Genomic DNA, 24,726 nt, shown 5'->3' with positions numbered 1-24,726 from the left:
TAAGCTTTAAGCTTTAAGCTTCATCTCTTCATTAAGACTTAAACTTCATGCTTCTCACAAGTAGATAGTTTTCCGACTCTGTAAGACTAATGATACCTGCAAATGGTGTCTTAATACTTTCCAGCCTATGCCTGGCCTCTAAAGTCACTGAAACAGACTGAAAAAAGCCGAATTCGAACATGCCAGGCACGAGACGCCATCTTGGATTTGAATGTCGATAAGAACCTGGGACCGAGTCCTATGCCCATGATGCAATGCTCTGAGAAAGGAGCGCATTTCAACGGTTATTGGAACAGAAATACGTTAGGGATGATGTTTATAAGCAACAGAATCTGGTTCTTTTGGCCCTAAAAGAAATTGTAAGTATAAAGGATCACAAAGCCTCTGGATTAAGACTTAAAATGGTGTTTTGATGATCAGCACTGCAATGAAATTATCACTAAACGTGATCTTGGCAATATGCTGCAGAAATTGTGAATGTCTTTCTTCTTATACAATCATAACTTAACCAAAAACAATTTAAAGCTTGTAATTGAACAGCTGCTTTTAAGTTACACGAAACCTTCAGAGGTCAACGTACATGTATTTAGCTGATATTAATTACATCTTGCTGTGTGATTCTGTTCTAGTTATTCACTGGTTATTAAAAGCAGAAAAGCTTGAAGTGATAGATTCACCAACAGACCTACATGGTTAAAAAGCTAAGTAAAAAACAATTCACAAACATGAGTGGTGATACTTTCACTATTTCCATCACAATCTGTTCCACAGCAACAACAACAACAACAACAACGACGACAATATATTTGTACTCAACTAAGAAATTAGAAATTAGCTGAACTAAAACTAGTTAAGATATAAAGAGTACATGGCTGCCCGAAATAACCTTAATGGGTTAATAAGAATGGGCAGCCATTCTTAGTTATTTAAAGTGATTGTTTAATTGGGTCAGATAAGAAGAGAAAATAAGAAGGCATGCAAGAGCACACACACACAACACACACACACAAAAGACTAATCACACATACAGATTTGCTGAAAAATAGTTGGATGATACGGTGTACTGGTGAGAATAGTAATACTTTACATACAGAGTTACAAATATTAAATATGTACTAATAGCTTGCAATAATGTTTGATTTGATTTTGATTTGATCTCTGCTGAACAGGAACAAGATGGTCCAGCTGGTCTTTAATCTGATGTGGGCACCCTCTTAGCTTTGAATACTGGACAAAAATCTTGGTGATAATTCTTTTAAGAGTAATAGAAGTTTAATGTTGGTGAGTCATTGAATTTTGGTGCAGTATTATTTTGTTGAAATTGTCACTCAATGCCTCTTAATTTCATGTCACTTTTCTATACACTGTGTCTAGATACCCGACAGTCGGAAAGTGTTTTGAAAAACACCGGATACCTAGATAAATTACATAACTAGATAAATTTTTATTAATAGAATTTGCACTGAAAAACTAATTCATTTCTTCATAGAATGGTAGATATTTCTTTAGAAATGTCAAGCAATTTCAAGTATTATTTTGACTTTGTAGTTTAAGAAATTTTCACCCTTTGGCATACTATAAAATTTCGACGTTTTTACACTGAGAAAATAATTATCGTACTCTGACTCCAGAGTCAACTCTCACAGACTTTTAAAGTCTACACACAGTTGAAGCCCTCTGAGAGTACTCGATGTTTTCACCAAATAAACTCAAAACCTGTTTTAAAACTATTTTAAACCTGCTTTTGTCCTATTTTTCATGATTTTTCCGGTCACTGGGGTACAATAGAAGTAGGTTTAATGTAGGGTAGCTGTGTTAATAATATTTTTTTTCCTGTTTCATGCCTACTTTAAAGCTATCTTAGGCCTACTGCATTATTTTGTTTAAATTGTCACTCAATGCCTACTGTATGTTACCCCAATTTTATGCCTGTTTTATGGCTATTTTAAGGCTATTTTCTAGGTATTTAATTTTCAACCTGTTTCATTCATGCTATAAGTTGCATAGACATTATTCATTTTTTAAAAGCTGATTTCCAGTCCGTACTGTGCACTCTCGAGAGTTTGTTTACGTATTTTGTTTTATTTCATGGAAGACATCACAAAATGTAACGTTTCACAACTACTTACATAAAGTAAATTAAAATTTTGATGTCAACCACCATTATCGATACGAAGCTTTATGCTACGTTCTTTCTCATATCACTTGATGAAACAATTTCGCAGCCGTAAAAATCAATGAAGCTGTTGGAAAGAACTTGAAAGGCCTCAAAGATAACGTACGTGGTTTGTAACGAATAACATCGATTTGCACTCCATCAAGTGAGACACATAAACATTAGGGTGCTGAGACTGCACAGTGCGGACTGGAAATCATTTTTAAGGCTTCTTTTTTGTTTTAATGTTATGTTTGTTTTTGATGAAAAACACAAATAATATGAAGAGAATTTAGGTTCACACCTTTCCGAAAAATTTTGTAAGAATTATTACACAAATAAAATTTATGTTCACAAGTAACATTTGTTCGTTTACAATTTGGAAATATCCTTTGTTAAAACACTTAATGATCATATCGAGAAACATATTGTGTGTCCTTAAATCTGATAAAAACTAATGTATGTAGTTATTTGAACTGAAAAATTTGGACAAAGATCTTTAGGGTGTTGAAAGATCTTAACAAGGCCCTTGAAGATCTGAGCAAGATTCTTGCGAATGTTCTTGTGGATCTTGCAAAATTCTTAATCAAGATCCTCAAAGATCCTGGTCAAGATTTTCAAGGGTCTTTGAGGATCGTCAAGGATCTTCAAAACTCTTGCCAGGATCTTCAAAATTCTTGCCAAGATCTTGAGGGATCCGTAAGGATCTTCAAAGATCTTCAAAGTTCTCGCAAAGATCTTTAAAGATTTTGAAAATGTCTTCAAAGATCTTGAAAAGAACTGAAGATCTTTCAAAGATCTTTAAGGATCTTAAAAAGAACTTTGAAGATCCTTAAAGATCCTTCAAGATTTTGGCAAGATCTTTCAAGATCTTGCAAAGGTATCGCCAAGATCTTTGAAGATCTTGCAAAGATCTCCAAAGATCTTGTCCGGAACTTTGAAGATCCTTGAGGATCCTTAAGGATCCTTCAAGATCTTGGCCAGATCTTTGAAGATCCTGACAAGAAGTTTTAAGATCCTGACAAGAAGTTTTAAGATCCTTGAAGATCCTCGAGGATCCTCAAAGATCTTGACCAGGATCTTTAAAGATCTTGATGAAGATCCTCACAAAGATCCTCGTGAAGATCTTTGAAAGATTTTTACCAGGGATTGCTGTAAAGGCATATTGAAGTGGCATAAAATCTATGTAAATTTTAGAAAGCATTTACAAGAAAAATAGCAACATAGGTAAATGTACACATTTTACTTCCTTCATCGAGGCCAACTTTTCCAGGGTGCGTTCGGTAGGAGAAAGGACTTGACCGTCCCAATGGTGTTGAAAATGCATCTTCGTGTCTGTCTTCCATCTTTTTGGGAACAACTTTGCCTTCCGCCCCTCTAAGAAAAAAAAAAAAGTTTTTTGGCTCTTATTTAATTTTTGAGGATTTCTTCATCAATACCGTTCTATTAGGCATATTTTACAGACTGTAAGCTGACGGTTTTTTCTATATAAGGCTAATGTTTTTGGTTTTTCTTATTTGCACTGTTTTCAAGGTTTGTCTTGCTATCACATTTATTCCCAAACATGTTTACAAACCATAGTTTGGGTTATTAAAAGGGTCGGTAATGCTATTCGCAAGGTAAATATCTCTGCGGGGGATAATGATTTATCCGGCGGATAGAATAATCTAGCCTTTGAACAACCAGGATCTAGTAGAACGTATTGCATTGGGGGAAAAGTCTTTTGTGCTTAATGTTCTTGTATACGTACTATTTGTTAAGGATTTGAAATCGTGAATATTGTTAAGTAAAGCCAAGACAAGCTCAGCGCCCTTTGAATTTCATTGCCTTTCTTGGACATGTTGCGCGATCCACGTATCTTATTGAAATCATTGTTATTTCGCCGTCAAACGGGCAATGAAAATAAATGATATACAATTCATAAATTCAAAATAGTCCTAAGACTACGAAGAAAGTAAAATTAATTAATGACTAGATCGTTATGGTATCTACTTTATCTTTTTGTCTGTGCTTTGTCTGTCCTTGTTTTCTCCACTTGTCTGCACTGCCTTCACTGCAATAATTGCTACTGGGAGTGGGATAACAGTGATGGCAATGAAAGCACAAAACGGTAGAAATCACCAAAAAAAAAAAAACAAAAAACAAAAAACAAAAAACACTGAACATGCAAGGGCAGACTTAGTTGTATTAATCTTACTTGTAGAATGTTCATGTTTCGGAATATTTAACGCTCTAAATCGATGATATTTCGTTCATTCTCAACGGTTCAGGGGCACAACTGTGACCTCGAACTTTCGCGATATGAGAAATTTAATGTTTGTTGCTTTCGGATTGTTAAAAATGTCATTTTGGGTACCGAAAAAAAGTCAGCTATCATTTTCGGAAAGGCGATAAGACCTAACGTTTTCGGGAAATGGACAAAAAAGCCCTAATAAGTTCAAAAATACTCAAGCTCCTCTAGAATAACCGAACAGATAATTTTTTTTTTGGGCAACCTAAAATAAAACCTACGGAGCTTTGAGAGTACACCAGATAGCCTAAAACAACGTTTAAAAACATTCGAGAGGAAACGGTCGTTGGGTGTCCCTTATGGTTCCCTGCCTAACCTAACTCCGCGTCAGTTCAAACTCGGTCACCAAGGCTCTTTCCGTCTTGAACTCACACAACACGTGACGCTTTCATGGTCCTTCATGAATAAATACGTACTTTTCTCTTTTCTAGAGACGTAAGCTTGGGACGCCTGCATGTGCAGTAACAATTCTAGTTTTATTTTGTCGTTGTGGATGCGCGGAAAGTTCACAAGAAGACAGCTTAATTAGTGCGGTGTCGCACCCGTGCAACTTCTAGGTTTTCCATTTACATGGTTTTTACGTGTTTCTTACAGGCTCCCTTTCTTTCATTTACATTGATTTTACGTGTTTCTTACAGGCCCCCTTTTTTCATTTACATGGTTTTTATATGTTTCTTACAGGCCCCCTTTCTTCATTTACATGGTTTTTACATGTTTCTTACAGGCCCCCTTTTTTCATTTACATGGTTTTTATATGTTTCCTACAGGCCCCTTTTTTCATTTACATGGTTTTTACATGTTTCTTACAACTCCCCTTTTTTCATTTACATGGTTTTTACAGGGTTACAAACACAACGTTTCCAGACTTTTTACAGCATTCGCTTGAATTATTTACACGTTCCTCACATGGTTTAGCAAAGCAATTTACATGTTTTTTACAAAGACAGATACTGTAAAAGTGCGTAAAATATTTTACAGGTGTTTACATGTTCTTCAAATGATCATTGTCGACAAAGACAATGTAAATCACTATTTACAGAACATTTACATGCTGTACTAAAAGCTGTAAATTTCCTGTAATTTTATTTTACAAAACCCTACATTGTAATTTACAAAGAATGTAAATCAAGATTTACATACTGTAAATTAAAATTGACATGTCCATGTAAATTTTCAACTTTTCCAGTGTGTAGACAGTTTACTAACCTTAAAGGAGTCTTCTTGTGTAGATCCTTCCAGTTTTTGGGTCGTATACCATGTATCTCTAAGTAAAAAAAGAAAAGTTTTGGTTCTTATTTATTTTTTTTTGAGTGGGGATTTTCATCATGTCTGTGTCAAGTTTACGAATAGTTGCTGTGTTTATGTTGAGTAATAGGTCGTTTTACAGTTGTGTGCTTAGTTGCCTGGCCTATGAATGCAAGCTGAGGGTGACCTTCTTTGATGCAAACCTATCTACTTTTCTCATTTAAATGCAAACTTTGCATCAGAACAACTTGATTTTCACAACAAAAGTAGTGAGGTCTGTGTTAAAACAAGGTGACCCCCAGCCTTTCTGTCATTTAAAGGCCAGGTCACAAAGCAGACAACTGTAAAATGTTATGTTGACCACAGATGGCATCATAATGTGGTAAGAACAAAAAAGTGGCACTTTACATGTATTTTGCTTTGTTACAGACATTGGGTATTTATGCAGTTGCACTATGAAGTCTTTTCTTTCTTTCTTTCGTTCGTTCTTTCTTTCTTTTTTTCCTTCTTTCTTTCCTTCCTTCTTTCTTTCTTTCTTTCATAGTAGAATAGTAAACATCAGATGGCAGTACAAGATAAATACTTGTTATGCAATGCTTTCCAGTGGTATACCATGGAATTAAATCCCGCGAGTAAAGTCTTGTGTGTATACTGAGAAAATACAAGTAACAAGTGGGATATTTCATGGTATACCACGAGATCAAATTTGCATAACTATTTTATACCATGCCATAGAAACTACAGTGGCCCAAACAATCAATGTAAGATACGCATGGCGCATAATGGGAAGGTTGGATGTAATACTCTCAAATATACAATGTCTTTCATGTATTCTGATTGGCCGTATTTTCCATGGCATGGTATAAAATTCATATCCTGAAGAAAAGTTAGGGAAAATTGAAATAATTTAAGACGGCTGATTCAATACCATTAACAACTGGAAGAAACATTTGGGGTCACTGTGATCTCAGCAATATTTTGCCTTAACGAAAAAGGAAAATTTGTTAAAAATCATCACTCTTAATGAACGAGTGGAAGAAGAGACCGCTACGAAACCTGACATTTTGCATTTCTTTGGTCACTGAAATTTTCTTTTGGAGTCAGGGAGTTTTGAAAAGGGATATCTGTGGTAACCATGTCATTCATATATCACTTTGAGCCGCTATTTTTAGAGAATCGGCCTGGTTAAAACACAACCAATTAAGGCACAAAGGTTGTCACTTTTCTTTTGCGTACCTACTGCAGTCCTTTGTCTGTTTTTCACAAGAGTTTTATTATTATAATAATTAGATAATGTTATGGTTTCAAGTCCCTGCCTACAAATGTATTTTACCTGCTGATTTTACCTGTTGTGTAGTTTATTTGGTTACGTTATACTAAGATTTTAAGGATATGAAAAAAGTCTCTGTAATATCTACACATTTTTACCTCATGGTATGTACTTCATACCATGAAGTATAGTGATGGTTGGATTGGTCACTCCATTTCCGTTAGACAATTAATTTATGCATTAAATCCGCATTAAACATGAATTAAGCACGTTTCCCCTGTCCCCCATACTAGGTTTGGTTTTGTCCACAAAGTCGTTTTATTGTTTTATGTTCGTATATGCGGGGAAGGGGGTGGGAAAAAGGTGGCAGTACATGTTTACAAAATGGCGTCTGTTGTGTCGAGACCGACGCAAAAATTGTCAAGGCGAGTTTTCCTTCCTTTCGCTCCCTCTTTGATCAAAATACACTTTTGAAGACCTCACAAACGAACAGGAAATGTGCTCAAGAAAGCTCGAGTGGAAAGAAATGGGTTTTAAAGTCTTAAAAGTTACAATGTCTCCAAGATATATTTCGACGACGAGGAATAGAATGCACAAAACGAACTATTCGGAATGAATGCTATATGGTCTGGGGAAAAGGTAAGCTGCCCTCCTTCTACTGTATTGCATTTTGAATTTTCTAAAAATACTCGCGGGACGTATGATTTAAAATTAAATGCGCTTTTAATATTTCGCAATTCGCTAGGAAGCTGTTCGGAAAATGTCACATGACAATGCACATCGATGAAGCTTTCGTCAAGTTCCCCTCTCGCTGGGACTTAAATGCCACAACTGTGATAAGCTATAGATATTGAACACAGCTGCCAAACAAATGCTAAATACAATAAATTATACGCCAAATAACAAATACCATAACAAATACAAAATATCAAACAACAAACAAATGCCAAACAGATGATTTGTTACCTGAATGCCACCTGGAATACACCAAGGTCAGAAGCAAATGATTATCGAAAGTAATCCTACAATACCCGAGCAGTTTGAAAATCAAAATAAAATACCAGTTCAGTTATCAAGTAATTATCAGTACAGAAATGCAGATAAAAATGTGAATGTACGGAATTCTAGAGCTACAGTACCATTGTCTCCCATCCTCAGTTTTGAATGACACGTGAAAGAGAACCCTCCAGAATTTCTTACAAAATGGTTACCAGACTCTCCAATGACAAGAAAAAAGCAAAAATGTCGGTGAAATTATACATAAAGAAATTAATGTCCCGAAATCGTCCAAGCTGAAGGCTATGTTGTGTGGATACCATCGTTGTCATTTCTTAGAGCAATATAGAAGTTCAAAATTCATGATTTTCCCAAAGAAGTATTTCATTAGACAAAGTTTACGCTTGTGTCTTTTTCAAACAAGGACTCCAAAGCATAAAAACTTGCCTTTGTTTTGTGTGACAGGTGAAGGTAACATTTTCAGAAAATTAAGGCAACTCCAAATGAAAACGTATCATTTTTTGAGCAGAATCGTATCATTGAGTGAAGATGTGGAGTCAAATCCTGGTCCTGCAAATGTCTATTGCAAATCAGTACCTTTCGTATCAACCACAAATTCTGTCTGTTTATTAGAATTCAGATTGTCTCAGTTAGGCAGAACTGCACTTGATGTTGGAGGAGGTGGTGATTGCTTTTTTATGGCTGTATCACACCAACTTTATGGAAATCCTAATAGTCATTTCGATGTGCGCAGTGTTGGCATTCAGTATTTAGTGAATCACTCTGAACAATTTATAGACAGTAAAACTGAGGATTCTTGGCAAGGTTATTTGGAAAGAATGTCATGTCAAGGAACATGGGCTGATGCTATCATAATTCAAGCTGTTGCCAAGTGTCTTAATTTATCAATTCATATTGCTGAATCAAATCCAACTTTTTCTCCAGTTACTGTTGTTGAACCAGTGAATGTTACAAATGCCCTAAACATTTGCATTGGACACCTAGATGAATTTCATTATGTTTCCATAGTAGAAAACAGAACAATGGAGATAAGAGACAACAGCAAACAAACAAAAAATGCAAATGAAAACAAACCAGTTGATAACAGCGAAAAACGTAAAGCTTACAGAAGAATACATGAGAGAATACATGAAAGACAGTAGAGCTGATGATAACTTTAGAATAAATGAGAATCAAAAATGAGTACAAGGCTGCAACATTAATAGCAAAACATCTAGGCTGCTAAAAGAACAAAATTGAACCCAGAACATGTCAGAGAAATTGAGCAGCGCTCCTTTAGAAAACGAAAAGCAGAGAACCAGCAGCACATAAGGCAAATAACCAAACCGTCGGTAAGAAAAAGAGAAAAGGCTGAGGTTCTGGCAAGTGTATCGCAACTAACATGTAGCCGTCATGAGCTGCAGCCACAAGAAAACAAGTAGATACAATTTCTATGATAAATTTGTTTTACAAAAACATTGCATGTGGCCCAGAATATGTATGCACTTGTTGTGCCCAATTGTGCTTCAAGCGCTCTGTAGTGAAATGTGATCCAAGCAAATATAGGGCATGTTCATTAGACATTGTTGAGTCCTGTCTTACTGGGTTTAAAAGTGTCAATGACGCTGAACGGATCTGCATGAATTGCAATAAAAAAAAGTCTAAAAAAAGTCTGAAAAAGCAATTGTCTAACTTGCAATAAATAGGTCTAAAACAAGGCAGGTTACCGAGCTGTTCTAAAGCCAATAAGATGGGTTTTCCTTATAAGCCTAATGTATTGAATTTCACATCACTAGAAGAGCGACTAATATCACCTCGTATATCTTTTATGCAACTCCGTGAACTATCTAGGGGTGGTCAATTGTCTATTCATGGAAACATTGTTAATGTGCCAAGTAATGTAATAATAATAATAATAATAATAATAATAATAATTATGAATTGTGGTATGTAAATTCAACTGTTCGTTGTCTCCCAAGGCCAAGAAGCGAATGACAGACCATTCCAATAAAACTTAAAGGGCGACTTATCAGTTACAGAATGTCAGACCTAAGAAAGCATTAGATGAAGCCAAATTTCTTGTAGACAATAGTGAATTATTTAAACCTGAAGGCATAAAAGTGCAAAATGCATGAATAGATGGCATAACTTCGCAACCCATGAAGAGTGGGGTGAGTTTGTTCCAAACCCTAACATCCAGTGCTAATGTGCAAACTAATGAAGTTATCACAAATTGTCAAAACAATATTTGCACTGCTGATGTTCATAATCCAGACAGAGAAGACACTAAAGGATTATCAGTGTTTCCTGTCAAAATGTTATGTATATATTAGATGAAGACCTTATTTCTATAAACATGATTTCTGTTAATAGATGAGGGGGAAAAAATCTCCGTTAAAATGGAAACATAAAACGTCCATATTTTGTCACGAAAAATTGAGTTCAAATAATAGCATAAAAAGTTAGTACAATCTGCTCAAATAAACTACACAAAATGCCATAGAAAAGTACACAAAATATCTGTAAAATGTGTACATTTTATTATAACAAATCTCTGCAAAATGTCCAAATGTTCTTTGTAAAATTAGCTTGTAGAACAGGACAAGGTGTGAAAGCCATAAGACATAATCTAATTCCCTGGTGAAATCCTGACAGGATCTTTGAGGATTTTTGGAGATCTTCAAGGACCTGCCAAAGATCCTTAAAGATAAGAATCTTTCGAAGATCCTACAAAGATCTTTAAGAGATATTCAAAGATCTTCGCTGTAAAGATCTTTCAAGGATCTTTGCTGGGATCCTTGAGGATTCAGTGAAGATCTTTTAAGGAATCTTCTGAAGGATCTTGCAAAGATCTTTGTTAGGATTCTTCAAGATCTTCAAGGAATAAATGAAGATCTTGCGAAGATCCTTGGGTCTTTGCTAGGATCTTTGAAGATCCTTGAAAGATCTATGGGGAATCTTTTGAAGGATCTTACAAAGATCTTTTTCAAGATCCTTCAAGATCATCAAGGATTTGATCAAGATCTTGCAAAGATCCTTGGTAAGATCTCAACAGGACCTTTGTTAGGATCCTTCAAGATCCTCGAAGATTCAATGAGGATCTTTGAAAGTTCTTAAAGGAATTTTGTGAAGGAATTTTTGCAAAGATTTTGTTAACATCCTCCAAGATCTAAGTTTGTTAGACTTCCAACAGGTTATTACTTTACCTTGTTCATTAATGTAAAACTGAACATGCACATCAGCTTGTCAGCGGATAATTATTTAGATCACCTTAGAACCATTTATAATAATTATTATTACAGTTTACCCTTACAAAGACAACCTTATTTTATTTCTATCTTGTGGCTATTCTAATGCTATCACATCTATTTTTGTCCTATTTTATTCTTGAAAAGTTCTTTTTTATTCCTAGCTTACCAGATAAACAAAATAGGGCTTCTATTTTATGTGTTTTACAGTAATTTTAAGTCTATTTTTAAGTAAGATAGAAAAAAAGTGAGGTGTTTTATTTTATTAATATTTTTTCATAACATCCCGAATAGCCCACGAAATAGATTAGTTTAATCCTATGTTCCATTCTTACACAATATAGTCATAAAGTAGACTGTTTTATCTATATTTTTGGGGTAGCAAAGTTGAAGACCTGCTCCTTTCCAAAATAGACATAAAAAAGGCTATGAAAGTCCTATTTCATCTGAGTCACCTTTGACCAATGACAAAATAGCTTTAAAATACACTTTTCTATCCCTAGTTTTTGACATTGATTTAATCCATGTCTTTTGCATTGCAAACCATGTAAAAATAGTCTATTTTAATCTTATTTTATCCCAGGCACCCAAATAGTGTCTAAAAATGGCAAAGTGTATGTTCGTGATAAAATATTTCATTTTATTTTGTATTATTTGTCAATCCAAGATTCACTAAATTGTAACACTGTAAATCGTGATTTTATGGCAGCAAAAAACTACAACAATTGATGTAAAATTCCATCAGCAATGCTCAAACAAGAATAATTTCAAGTTTGATCACGGAAATCTGGCATGTGAGAAGCTTGAATCCACTATTTATGTTGACATTCAGTTTTCTTTTAGAAACATACGTTACAAAACAGTTAGTTTCCCTTTAGGAATACATAAGGTTGAATGAGAAAGAGATGACAATCGCATGTCAAAATCTGATTTAAGGTCATTCTCCCGAAAAAGAACTCACAATAGATTTTCATTTTAATGTTGCCTGTTGCCTGCATACACAATATCAAGAAAACTCAAATTTTGAAATAAAAAAGGGGAGTCCCGGTACTCGTTTAGGAACAGGAAGACCTTCAATAAACCCCATAACTCTTTAAATTATCTGCTTTTAGAAACGTTTATATTTGAACCACTCACTTTACGCTTTGTAAGAGCAGAGAAATAGGGAGAACGTTAAGCGGATGTATAGCATTAATGTTAAGGAGCAATTTGATGTACGTTTCATGATAAAGGCACCCATATTTAGTCGACAGGGATTCAATATGTTCCAAGCACACAATGTTCTTGTGAGCACATATTATCTTTCACGCGTGCTAGCTATGTTTTTATTTTTAGTGATAATTTGTCACTCTGCAATAGAAATTGGCCCATATTCACTGTATAGGAGGAAGGTGATTGCTGAATTCAAACTAAATAAAAAAATCGTTAGGTCCCGGTACTCGTTTCCGAGAAAAAAACGATGATTTGCCTCTCACAAGCCAAACCGTTTAGAAAAAGCCACCATTTTGTATATGTTGTGTATATGCACGCGCTCGCGAGCACGCGCTAATGGCGCGAAAATCCTGCGCAGTAGGGATGCGCAATGCAATTCTAAGGAATAACCTTAACCTTAAGCTTTAAGCTTTAAGCTTCATCTCTTCATTAAGACTTAAACTTCATGCTTCTCACAAGTAGATAGTTTTCCGACTCTGTAAGACTAATGATACCTGCAAATGGTGTCTTAATACTTTCCAGCCTATGTCTGGCCTCTAAAGTCACTGAAACAGACTAAAAAAAGCCGAATTCGAACATGCCAGGCACGAGACGCCATCTTGGATTTGAATGTCGATAAGAACCTGGGACCGAGTCCTATGCCCATGATGCAATGCTCTGAGAAAGGAGCGCATTTCAACGGTTATTGGAACAGAAATACGTTAGGGATGATGTTTATAAGCAACAGAATCTGGTTCTTTTGGCCCTAAAAGAAATTGTAAGTATAAAGGATCACAAAGCCTCTGGATTAAGACTTAAAATGGTGTTTTGATGATCAGCACTGCAATGAAATTATCACTAAACGTGATCTTGGCAATATGCTGCAGAAATTGTGAATGTCTTTCTTCTTATACAATCATAACTTAACCAAAAACAATTTAAAGCTTGTAATTGAACAGCTGCTTTTAAGTTACACGAAACCTTCAGAGGTCAACGTACATGTATTTAGCTGATATTAATTACATCTTGCTGTGTGATTCTGTTCTAGTTATTCACTGGTTATTAAAAGCAGAAAAGCTTGAAGTGATAGATTCACCAACAGACCTACATGGTTAAAAAGCTAAGTAAAAAACAATTCACAAACATGAGTGGTGATACTTTCACTATTTCCATCACAATCTGTTCCACAGCAACAACAACAACAACAACAACGACGACAATATATTTGTACTCAACTAAGATATTAGAAATTAGCTGAACTAAAACTAGTTAAAATATAAAGAGTACATGGCTGCCCGAAATAACCTTAATGGGTTAATAAGAATGGGCAGCCATTCTTAGTTATTTAAAGTGATTGTTTAATTGGGTCAGATAAGAAGAGAAAATAACAAGGCATGCAAGAGCACACACACACAACACACACACACAAAAGACTAATCACACATACAGATTTGCTGAAAAATAGTTGGATGATACGGTGTACTGGTGAGAATAGTAATACTTTACATACAGAGTTACAAATATTAAATATGTACTAATAGCTTGCAATAATGTTTGATTTGATTTTGATTTGATCTCTGCTGAACAGGAACAAGATGGTCCAGCTGGTCTTTAATCTGATGTGGGCACCCTCTTAGCTTTGAATACTGGACAAAAATCTTGGTGATAATTCTTTTAAGAGTAATAGAAGTTTAATGTTGGTGAGTCATTGAATTTTGGTGCAGTATTATTTTGTTGAAATTGTCACTCAATGCCTCTTAATTTCATGTCACTTTTCTATACACTGTGTCTAGATACCCGACAGTCGGAAAGTGTTTTGAAAAACACCGGATACCTAGATAAATTACATAACTAGATAAATTTTTATTAATAGAATTTGCACTGAAAAACTAATTCATTTCTTCATAGAATGGTAGATATTTCTTTAGAAATGTCAAGCAATTTCAAGTATTATTTTGACTTTGTAGTTTAAGAAATTTTCACCCTTTGGCATACTATAAAATTTCGACGTTTTTACACTGAGAAAATAATTATCGTACTCTGACTCCAGAGTCAACTCTCACAGACTTTTAAAGTCTACACACAGTTGAAGCCCTCTGAGAGTACTCGATGTTTTCACCAAATAAACTCAAAACCTGTTTTAAAACTATTTTAAACCTGCTTTTGTCCTATTTTTCATGATTTTTCCGGTCACTGGGGTACAATAGAAGTAGGTTTAATGTAGGGTAGCTGTGTTAATAATATTTTTTTTCCTGTTTCATGCCTACTTTAAAGCTATCTTAGGCCTACTGCATTATTTTGTTTAAATTGTCACTCAATGCCTACTGTATGTTACCCCAATTTTATGCCTGTTTTATGGCTATTTTAAGGCTATTTTCTAGGTATTTAATTTTCAACCTGTTTCATTCATGCTATAAGTTGCATAGACATTATTCATTTTTTAAAAGCTGATTTCCAGTCCGTACTGTGCACTCTCGAGAGTTTGTTTACGTAATTTGTTTTATATCATGGAAGACATCACAAAATGTAACGTTTCACAACTACTTACATAAAGTAAATTAAAATTTTGATGTCAACCACCATTATCGATACGAAGCTTTATGCTACGTTCTTTCTCATATCACTTGATGAAACAATTTCGCAGCCGTAAAAATCAATGAAGCTGTTGGAGAGAACTTGAAAGGCCTCAAAGATAACGTACGTGGTTTGTAACGAATAACATCGATTTGCACGCCATCAAGTGAGACACATAAACATTAGGGTGCTGAGACTGCACAGTGCGGACTGGAAATCATTTTTAAGGCTTCTTTTTTGTTTTAATGTTATGTTTGTTTTTGATGAAAAACACAAATAATATGAAGAGAATTTAGGTTCACACCTTTCCGAAAAATTTTGTAAGAATTATTACACAAATAAAATTTATGTTTACAAGTAACATTTGTTCGTTTACAATTTGGAAATATCCTTTGTTAAAACACTTAATGATCATATCGAGAAACATATTGTGTGTCCTTAAATCTGATAAAAACTAATGCATGTAGTTATTTGAACTGAAAAATTTGGACAAAGATCTTTAGGGTGTTGAAAGATCTTAACAAGGCCCTTGAAGATCTGAGCAAGATCCTTGCGAATGTTCTTGTGGATCTTGCAAAATTCTTAATCAAGATCCTCAAAGATCCTGGTCAAGATTTTCAAGGGTCTTTGAGGATCGTCAAGGATCTTCAAAACCCTTGCCAGGATCTTCAAAATTCTTGCCAAGATCTTGAGGGATCCGTAAGGATCTTCAAAGATCTTCAAAGTTCTCGCAAAGATCTTTAAAGATTTTGAAAATGTCTTCAAAGATCTTGAAAAGAACTGAAGATCTTTCAAAGATCTTTAAGGATCTTAAAAAGAACTTTGAAGATCCTTAAAGATCCTTCAAGATTTTGGCAAGATCTTTCAAGATCTTGCAAAGGTATCGCCAAGATCTTTGAAGATCTTGCAAAGATCTCCAAAGATCTTGTCCGGAACTTTGAAGATCCTTGAGGATCCTTAAGGATCCTTCAAGATCTTGGCCAGATCTTTGAAGATCCTGACAAGAAGTTTTAAGATCCTGACAAGAAGTTTTAAGATCCTTGAAGATCCTCGAGGATCCTCAAAGATCTTGACCAGGATCTTTAAAGATCTTGATGAAGATCCTCACAAAGATCCTCGTGAAGATCTTTGAAAGATTTTTACCAGGGATTGCTGTAAAGGCATATTGAAGTGGCATAAAATCTATGTAAATTTTAGAAAGCATTTACAAGAAAGATAGCAACATAGGTAAATGTACACATTTTACTACCTTCATCGGGGTCCAATTTTCCAGTGTCCCTTCGGTAGGAGAAAGGACTTGACCGTTCCAATGGTGTTGAAAATGCATCTTCGTGTCTGTCTTCCATCTTTTTGGGAGCAACTTTGCCTTCCGCCCCTCTAGGTAAAAAAAAAAGTTTTTTGGCTCTTATTTAATTTTTGAGGATTTCTTCATCAATACCGTTCTATTAGGCATATTTTACAGACTGTAAGCTGACGGTTTTTTCTATATATAGGGCTAATGTTTTTGGTTTTTCTTATTTGCACTGTTTTCAAGGTTTGTCTTGCTATCACATTTATTCCCAAACATGTTTACAAACCATAGTTTGGGTTATTAAAAGGGTCGGTAATGCTATTCGCAAGGTAAATATCTCTGCGGGGGATAATGATTTATCCGGCGGATAGAATAATCTAGCCTTTGAACAACCAGGATCTAGTAGAACGTATTGCATTGGGGGAAAAGTCTTTTGTGCTTAATGTTCTTGTATACGTACTATTTGTTAAGGATTTGAAATCGTGAATATCGTTTAGTAAAGCCAAGACAAGCTCAGCGCCCTTTGAATTTCATTGCCTTTCTTGGACATGTTGCGCGATCCACGTATCTTATTGAAATCATTGTTATTTCGCCGTCAAACGGGCAATGAAAATAAATGATATACAATTCATAAATTCAAAATAGTCCTAAGACTACGAAGAAAGTAAAATTAATTAATAACTAGATCGTTATGGTATCTACTTTATCTTTTTGTCTGTGCTTTGTCTGTCCTTTTTTTCTCCACTTGTCTGCATTGCCTTCACTGCAATGACTGCTACACATACCACGACAACGACTCCTAATACAAGCCACGGATTAGTGGTTGTCAGTTGCACAGTAAACACGCCGGCAAATGCAACTGTGATTGTTATAGGTCCGTCCATGTTTCTAGTCAGAATAATAAAAGGAGTAAGTCTGGCAACCTACACACCTAAATCGATACCGGATCTCGAGGGAACTCCCATATAAAAATGACGGGGGTGCTCAACGAGAAGAACCCCTAAGAGGTACCAAGATCCCGTTTGTGTGCGTGGCTTGCGATTTTTTCACCCCTAGGAGGTACCAGTTCTAAAACAACACATTTTCTCCTGTCATATTTTTTTCGGTTCAATGCCCTAAAAGATACCGCAAAAGTTCCCGCTGCGGAATTTTTTGCGGCTGAACACCCTAAACTTTACCAAAAACCGCTTTTTTAACACCAAAAAGGTACGACGAGCACACCCGTACTTTTTGTATGGGAGTCTCTCCCGGGTATCGGATATGATACTAAAATGAAGTGCCTGGTTGGAATTCAAAATCACACAGCAACAACAAAAACAACAACAACAACAACAACAGCAACATACAGTAACAACAACAATCCATTTAATTTGCTTGTGGGATCGTGTATTTAGCTAAAAGTTCAAGAATAACAGAAATGTATACAGTAACAATGATAATCTTGTACGTATTCATTCACATTAGTAAAACCTAAAATCCGTCACGATCTTGCTTTGGTTTTGAATCGAGGTCACATTAAAACCTAATTGTTTAATGAAAACGTCTATTCTAACTTTGGCACAGAATTGCTTAAAATACATTTGCATTTACATATACATTTCAGCCTGATTTGCCTGTTCAACATGAATGATCGGTTTCCATTTGAGTGTCGAAAGTAATCAGGCAATTACTTTGGTTTTTGTTTTGGTTTTACTACGGTTTTAGATTGGCTTAGTATTCTAATTGGTTTGTATTGGATTGGTTTTGGTTTTACGACACTCAATTGAAAACTGCTCTAAGTGGCGTCTCGAGCGATCAAGAATAGCTCAGGCTGCAGGTGCTTGTCACGACTTCTTGGGCAATCAAGTAAATCATGGATGCATCGGAATCTAATACAAAATACGTCCTCTAAAATATATTCCTTAATGACTTTTTTAAGTCAGCACATCAGTTGCGCCAAAGCTAGAACAGGTAAACGACTGAGAGCAACGGTTTGACGTCACAACCTCAACCTTCCTAGATCTGCTATACGCGGTCGTGATCCATTTCAAAGGGGCACAGAAAATCGAGGATTTGACCAAATTGAAACATTTTTGCACAGAAATACTCCAAAAATTAAGCAAATTTTTTTGATATTGTTGAAATAGCGTTCTCTTGGAAAAATTGTTAAAAAACATAGGCTTTCGACAGCCGGTTTACTGTTGCAAAATATGCATGGACTTTTGACCATGTAATTGACTTTGACAACTCTAGAAAAAGAAAACCATCGCACCAGAAAGACACATATCATGGCACACAGCCAAAACTGTCGAGTCCGATGACAACCATGGCCACTCCCTAGAAAATACAACTTTTTTTTAAACAAACATTAATTTGAGCACTTTTAGCATTCTTCCGAACAGTATACATGCAGTATACGGGCAGTATTTTTAAGGTGTCTCAGTAATATTTCCGTGTAAAGCCTGGGCTCTAACGCGCAGTTCAGCGCGAGGAATCACGCGATCACCCGAGGGATCGCGAGATAGCGCTCGAGATGCAAAACTCACAACGAACATGGCGGCGCGACGCCTAATTCATAAAACTTTGTTTCCGCTAAGTTTAGTAAGCTGTTTACGATATCGCTTATTTTTACCTTCGACAACATCCAACCTTCAGGCAATTTCAAATGAAAAAACATTCTTTTAAACCGCTGTGCTGGAACGTAAACTAAAATTGTGATGTTGATGTTGTGATCTATCGCGCCGGCTATCAATCTAAAAGAACAGGAAAAAAAACTACTCTTGAAGTTTTCTTCGTTCTTTTTACTAGGCCACCTTTACCTTCGGGTATTTATGGTACGTTTCTTCGCGTGGAATTGCGGGCTTTAAAGGGATACTCTACACCATATTTCGACTTTTGCTCAAAATGTAGCATATGCACTATAAAAACTTATGAGAGACAGAAAGAGCGGGAGAAATAAATTCCAACGGCTGAAAACTGCGCTAGAAAAGCGAAGTTTCGCTCAATTCGAGGACCGGAAGTGAAACGGACGACTTTTTAGGCACGTGATCAATGACGTAGAAAGGAGAACTCGATTAGCGCCATTGCTTGTTTCACAAAGTTTATAGTTAGCATGGAATCGGGGGATTCGTGTATTTCTTCTTCTGTTTCTTCTCAAGAACATTCTACAGAAGACACAACCTGGGAAGACTGTCAAGGAACGCAGCCGTATCTCTTTGAACCTTACGACAGTGAGGCTAGCTCAGACACGGACTCCACAAATGAGTCCGATGAAGAAGAATTCGAACGACTGCAAAACACAGACTGGTAAGAGATCAATCTACTTCTTATGGCGAGTTCTCTTTACAGCCCGTAATTTTGAAACTTGATTTTTTAAGCGAATAAATGAGTTCAAGATGACACCAAAGTTATCTTGTCGTGGTCTCTGTGATGGAATTGTTTTACGTGTATTTTCGTGCGCAGATATCCACAATATCGATGTGTGAAATAATTCTCGGCTGGAATGTGTTTGTGCGTTCATATGCATAGGTCATAAGCTCTGGGTCATAAGCTAAAATCTCGATTGGAAATTGTAGGTGTAAGTGTGGAAGTTGCCAGAGACTAAATCGAGTTGTAGGGTGCATTTGTTGTGCCGAAATTGACTGCGTCGTGGCCAAAAACAACGAAACTGTTGAGGCAGGACTGGCCGAACCTCCCATTTGCATCACACAGCATCCAGGGTTCAACGCCGTTTGTTTGAATCGCTGGGTTCTATAGACGGTATGGTACCAGTATAACCAACAATACCAAGATTCGTACGAGGGGCTATCTCACAAACAAAATAGACACATAGCCTACAGGCAATTGGCGAGGTGGTGCTGGGGTCTTTTGGGAAAGGAGGTGCGAGTGGTTCTGCCATCATGTGCTGTGTGTTGCATACGTATTTGAAGGATTTCACTTTCCAGGCGAGTAATTGTTTTAATACAGTATAGTATCTCAATTGAGCTTCTAGTTGACCCTACTAGTCTGTTGGGGTTTTCCTTGAGATTATAACTGACGAAATAATTGCATCTAGGGTGATTGGGTAAGATACTTTGAAGAACATATTTATATTGTGAAGATGGTAAACATTCTAAGGTCCTCATTTAATGTTTTATTTTCCATTTCACTTTGTGTCACTGAGTCAGTCTTCTAAGACTGATCAAAGATCCTTGCATTTATGAGATCGGTGGAGTATTACTTACAACAACAGGGACTGCGGAGGGGGAGGGGCTGGTAGGGCTACAGCCCTGCCACTTTTATTGCTGGGATTTATTTTCTATGGCTTCAGTTGACGTGGATAAAATTTGGATTTTACCACTTGAAAGTAATATTGGCCAGATTCTTTTAGCCCTACAACTTAAAAATGGTCTCTGCTGTTCCTGAACAACAACAGCAGCAATACTCTTTATTTCCTTTCATTTTAGTATATAATTCTAATGAAATTAATTTTGACTTCAGTCTGACTATGGCTAGATTTCACTATTTGTATGGCTGTTTGTTTAACAATATATTGCAATGTGAACGGCGAATTGATCAAAGTCATCATCATTCACCATCTTTATTCACTTGTCACTATTCATGATACTTTGACAGTGCTGATCCTAGCAGTATGCAGGACACCTGTCACATATGAACTCACTTAAATGACCTTGCTGTCCATAAGTTCTCTAGCTCAGTGGATAGAGCGTCCACATAGTTTTCGGGAGATCATGGGCTTGATTCCTGGCGGGGACTCAGAATTTGTCTCTGTCCCATGCTCGTGTGTTGTTGATCGATTCACCTTTCACATTTCAAAACCTGAGCTTAAAATTCACCATCTGTATTCACTTATCAATATATTGCAATATAGCTTTTAAGGATGAGGACGATCTTGGTGAAGAAAGTCACTTCCTGAATCTTGATTCTAATGCATTGACTGCGGCCAGTTTGTCACGGCGGCCATAATCCGATGATAGTGATCGGGGAGCATCAGCTCTCTCTAAAACAGAACGTTCAGTTCCTTGGAGAATTCGCACAACACTCTCTTTCAGGTTGGCAACATACCCTACATGAAAAATGAAAGTGTAAGTGGGGTCTAACCATGCACATGTAGTGTAAATCTTGCAGTCTCGCCTGCTCCCTGTCACTGTTTTCATTGAAATGCAGGATTGCAATCTGCAACCTAAAAAGATAGATATTTTTGGTTTTGTTTTGCCTTCCATTCAATATGACATAAATTCAGAGTGGTTTTTTGGCAACCTGAAAATGTCACATTTGTAACCAAGCTTAGTGTGCATTATGATGTTATGATATATTCAAGTCTTCATACCTGCTTGTCACTCCATGGTATGAAAAGGCCACCATTTTTGCAGCAAAGTGGTTGTAGACAGAACGGAAGGCCTCCAGAGAAGATGTAGCATGTTGTCCTGAAATTTGCTTTATATCTTTCAAGAGGGACCCCTTTGTCAGCAGCTCTGTGAGATTTTCATAGCGTTGTGTACCTGCAAAAAATAAGTGATTTCACCTATTAGTGATAAGCATCTAATCCCTCCTTGCAACTATCAAAGATCATGATACATGCCAAGTAACTGTGTTCATGTAAAAGCATTCTCCTGAATATGCATGTATATATGGGGGCTATTAACGAGACAGGTTTGTTGATATTGAGACTTGAAGAGTTTTAAGGTTTTTTTTAAATATGTACCTGGCTTGAGCCATTTTTTCTTTCTTTCTCTCCCATGTAACCGTCCATGAGCACACTTATGAAACAATGGATTTTCATGTCCAGAATGCCTGTTCATGAGGTGATTTAATTGTTATGGAGAGCCATTTTGCCTCCTTGAGGTCAGGGTCATCATCATCTGTTGACGAGGCACACCAGAACATGTGGTTGACAATGCTCTTCTTCCATTTTTGGACCACAGCATAATCCTTTTTTCAGCAAGGGCATCAATCTTCTTTCCAGTTCCTAAGTAAAATTACACTTACTAGTTGCTAAAAATTGTGCCGGTTGATTTTAATCCAAATTATATTTCTTTCAAATATTCACCTTTTCCAACATGCCAACCATCCAGCCTGTGCTGAACTCCGCGCCATCTCTCCCTCATGTATTTTCTTATTTGTACTTGCCTGTCTGTTATTAGGGTGTTAATAGACAATCCTTCTCCAGTTAAGAATGTGAGTGATCTTGCAAGCCCCTCTTTTTCCATGGCACCTGAGTTTTTCACTTCGTTGTTCTAAAGATAAGTATTAATTAAAATGCAGCATTACTTAGCACAAAAATACTTCTATGAGCCCATTTTTAATTTAATCCAGTACAAACCTGTATCAATTGAGAATGTAGGATTTTATTTTGCTCGGCATCCATAAGGGAATAGGTTCCATACTTAGCTGAATGTTCAGGGCTGTCACAGCGGCCATTACCTCCCTCTATTAATTCCCTCCCTTGAGCTTTGATGTTGTTCAGCAGACTGGACTGTTGCTGTTGGTATGTCTTCTGCACAGCAGTATGTAGATACTTCTTTTGGTGATTCATAAACGTTGAGTACCATATCGTTGGCACATTCATATGTTTCAATATCTTCAGCACCTTTGTTGGGCTTCCACCACCAAATAGGATAGAAGAGGACAACATGATGTTCCCATCAGGAATGCCTCCAACTGAGGGCTGCGAATCCCAGCTTGTAGTGAACGTGCAGGAATAACATTTCTGCGACACTGTTATTTTCGTACCAATTCTTGATTCAACCATCCTTTCACATTCCGACCGGCAAACTGGGCAGAACCGAAAGAGGTTAAGAAGTGAAGACTCTGCCACTAGGAACACGTTTTGTTGGTGGGGAGGTGCATTTTGGGGAGACTCCCTATGAATTAATAGAGTGAATTATTAGTGGGCTTGTTCTCTTGAAATATTCATAGTATGTTGCTACAGTAGATCACAGTACAATGACTGCATAATGTATAGGGGTTGTGATAGATGGTTCGCTTAACTTACTCGTATAAACAATCATCAAAATCGTCAAAACCAGTATCATCATCATCTGCATCAATGTCTTTGGGGTCAGGGACGTATGAAGGGTCATCATCTTGCTCCATTTCTTCTTCATTGTCTGACAAGTCGTCACTCTGGACTGGGGTCGAAGTCGTGAAAAATTCTTTGAGAAGGGTGCATTGAGTTTCTTGACTTTTTTGGGTGATGGACGTTTGACAACCTGCAAAGATATTTCAGCACAGAATTGTTTTTCGTCTGACTGGATGACCCGTGTTTATGATATACAAGGAAAATTATCATGGTAGTTTCGTATTTCTATCACGCATCAGTAGAGAAACCAAACTTGCCTTTAGCGGTCCGGCTGCTTCGAAATTGTACAGAAACGTACGTTTTCCCCTGTATTCCGGGTTTGGGTAGCAACCTCTACAACTGCAGGCGATGTTTCCTCCGCATTTATTGTTGATTCCTCGTTATTTTCACCGGAAGTTGACTGCAATTCCTTCCTCTCATGTTCCGCGAGGATCTTAAGATAGCAGAACACAAGTAAGTATTACTCTAATTTTTTGAACGAGTTTCCCTCGCTTTCAATTTAAGCTAATTTATTAAGGCAAGTTTTAACTTCGTCCTAAACATACCCTAGCAGCTTCTCGTTTCCTATAAGCTCCTCGTGGGGGCTTCTGCGCGTGTTTTGATGGTCCGGTGACAGCGTCTTGAGAGATGTTTTTGTTATGTCGTTTTAGCTTCTTTGTCTCTGGAGGACCATTTTTAAAAATTGTAGGAACAGCATTGAGTTTCAAAATATTTTTCATCTTTAAGCCCAGAGATTTCGCTATCACCATCTGTTCTTAGCTTCAAAGGAATCCTTGATGAAGTGAGCGCTACAAAGTCGGCTAGTCGTCGGGTTGAAAACATCAGAACGGGTGTTCTTAACGGCATTCGTCCATAGCTTAGCGTAGTGGGCATCTTCAGGCCATTTGTGAAGGCTTACTCCATCTTTGCGAATGTTAGAACATCCACCAGCTAGACAGCAATGTGGCATTATAATATGTTGCGCTTAAGCCGAAGGAGTGTTACGGACGGGGCTGCGGTCGCGTAGCACTGTTTGGGCTGGTATTAAATTCACACAGAATGGGCACACAACTCAACTGCTGTATAATAAACTCTATTACACTTTATTGCTTGAATTGACTTCTTGATATGCGAAAACGAATTTATACACGTGATTATTGGTACGAAGAATCTTTGAAGTGTCCTCAGTCGATAACAACATAGCTGCAATTTTAGAGATAGTCGCGCCTGCTTACAAATGGCTGTAATGATGTTGAACTAGTCATTTACGAGAAGAATCTAACGCTAAAATTATTCAAAGGGAGAAACAACGTTTTCTATGGTATTTTAAGCGTAAGGCCTGGACTATGTTTTCCCACAACACGCGACACGAAGAGCTTTTCCGTAGCACAGCCGATCTTTCCCAGTGTAAATATTATCGAAGAGGT

At 36.7% G+C, this 24,726-nt stretch overlaps 1 protein-coding gene across 1 annotated transcript in view; it reads right to left on the bottom strand.

The window, feature by feature from the left end:
- Positions 1-2,987: 2,987 nt before the first annotated feature.
- Positions 2,988-24,726, bottom strand: part of LOC145484389 (uncharacterized) — a 28,361-nt gene continuing 6,622 nt past the window's right edge. Inside the window, exons 2-6 of the mRNA XM_081463004.1 lie at positions 16,963-17,148; positions 16,219-16,346; positions 5,652-5,709; positions 3,421-3,532; positions 2,988-3,152 (exon numbers count right to left, since the gene is read on the bottom strand). Coding sequence (XP_081319130.1) covers positions 2,988-3,152; positions 3,421-3,532; positions 5,652-5,709; positions 16,219-16,346; positions 16,963-17,144 — 645 coding nt within the window. The 5' untranslated portion in view covers positions 17,145-17,148. The remainder of the gene's footprint in view (positions 3,153-3,420; positions 3,533-5,651; positions 5,710-16,218; positions 16,347-16,962; positions 17,149-24,726) is intronic.

The sequence above is a fragment of the Orbicella franksi genome, chromosome 4, assembly GCF_964199315.1.
Source record: "Orbicella franksi chromosome 4, jaOrbFran1.1, whole genome shotgun sequence".
NCBI lineage: Eukaryota > Metazoa > Cnidaria > Anthozoa > Scleractinia > Merulinidae > Orbicella > Orbicella franksi.
This window is presented reverse-complemented; position numbering and strand designations above follow the sequence as displayed.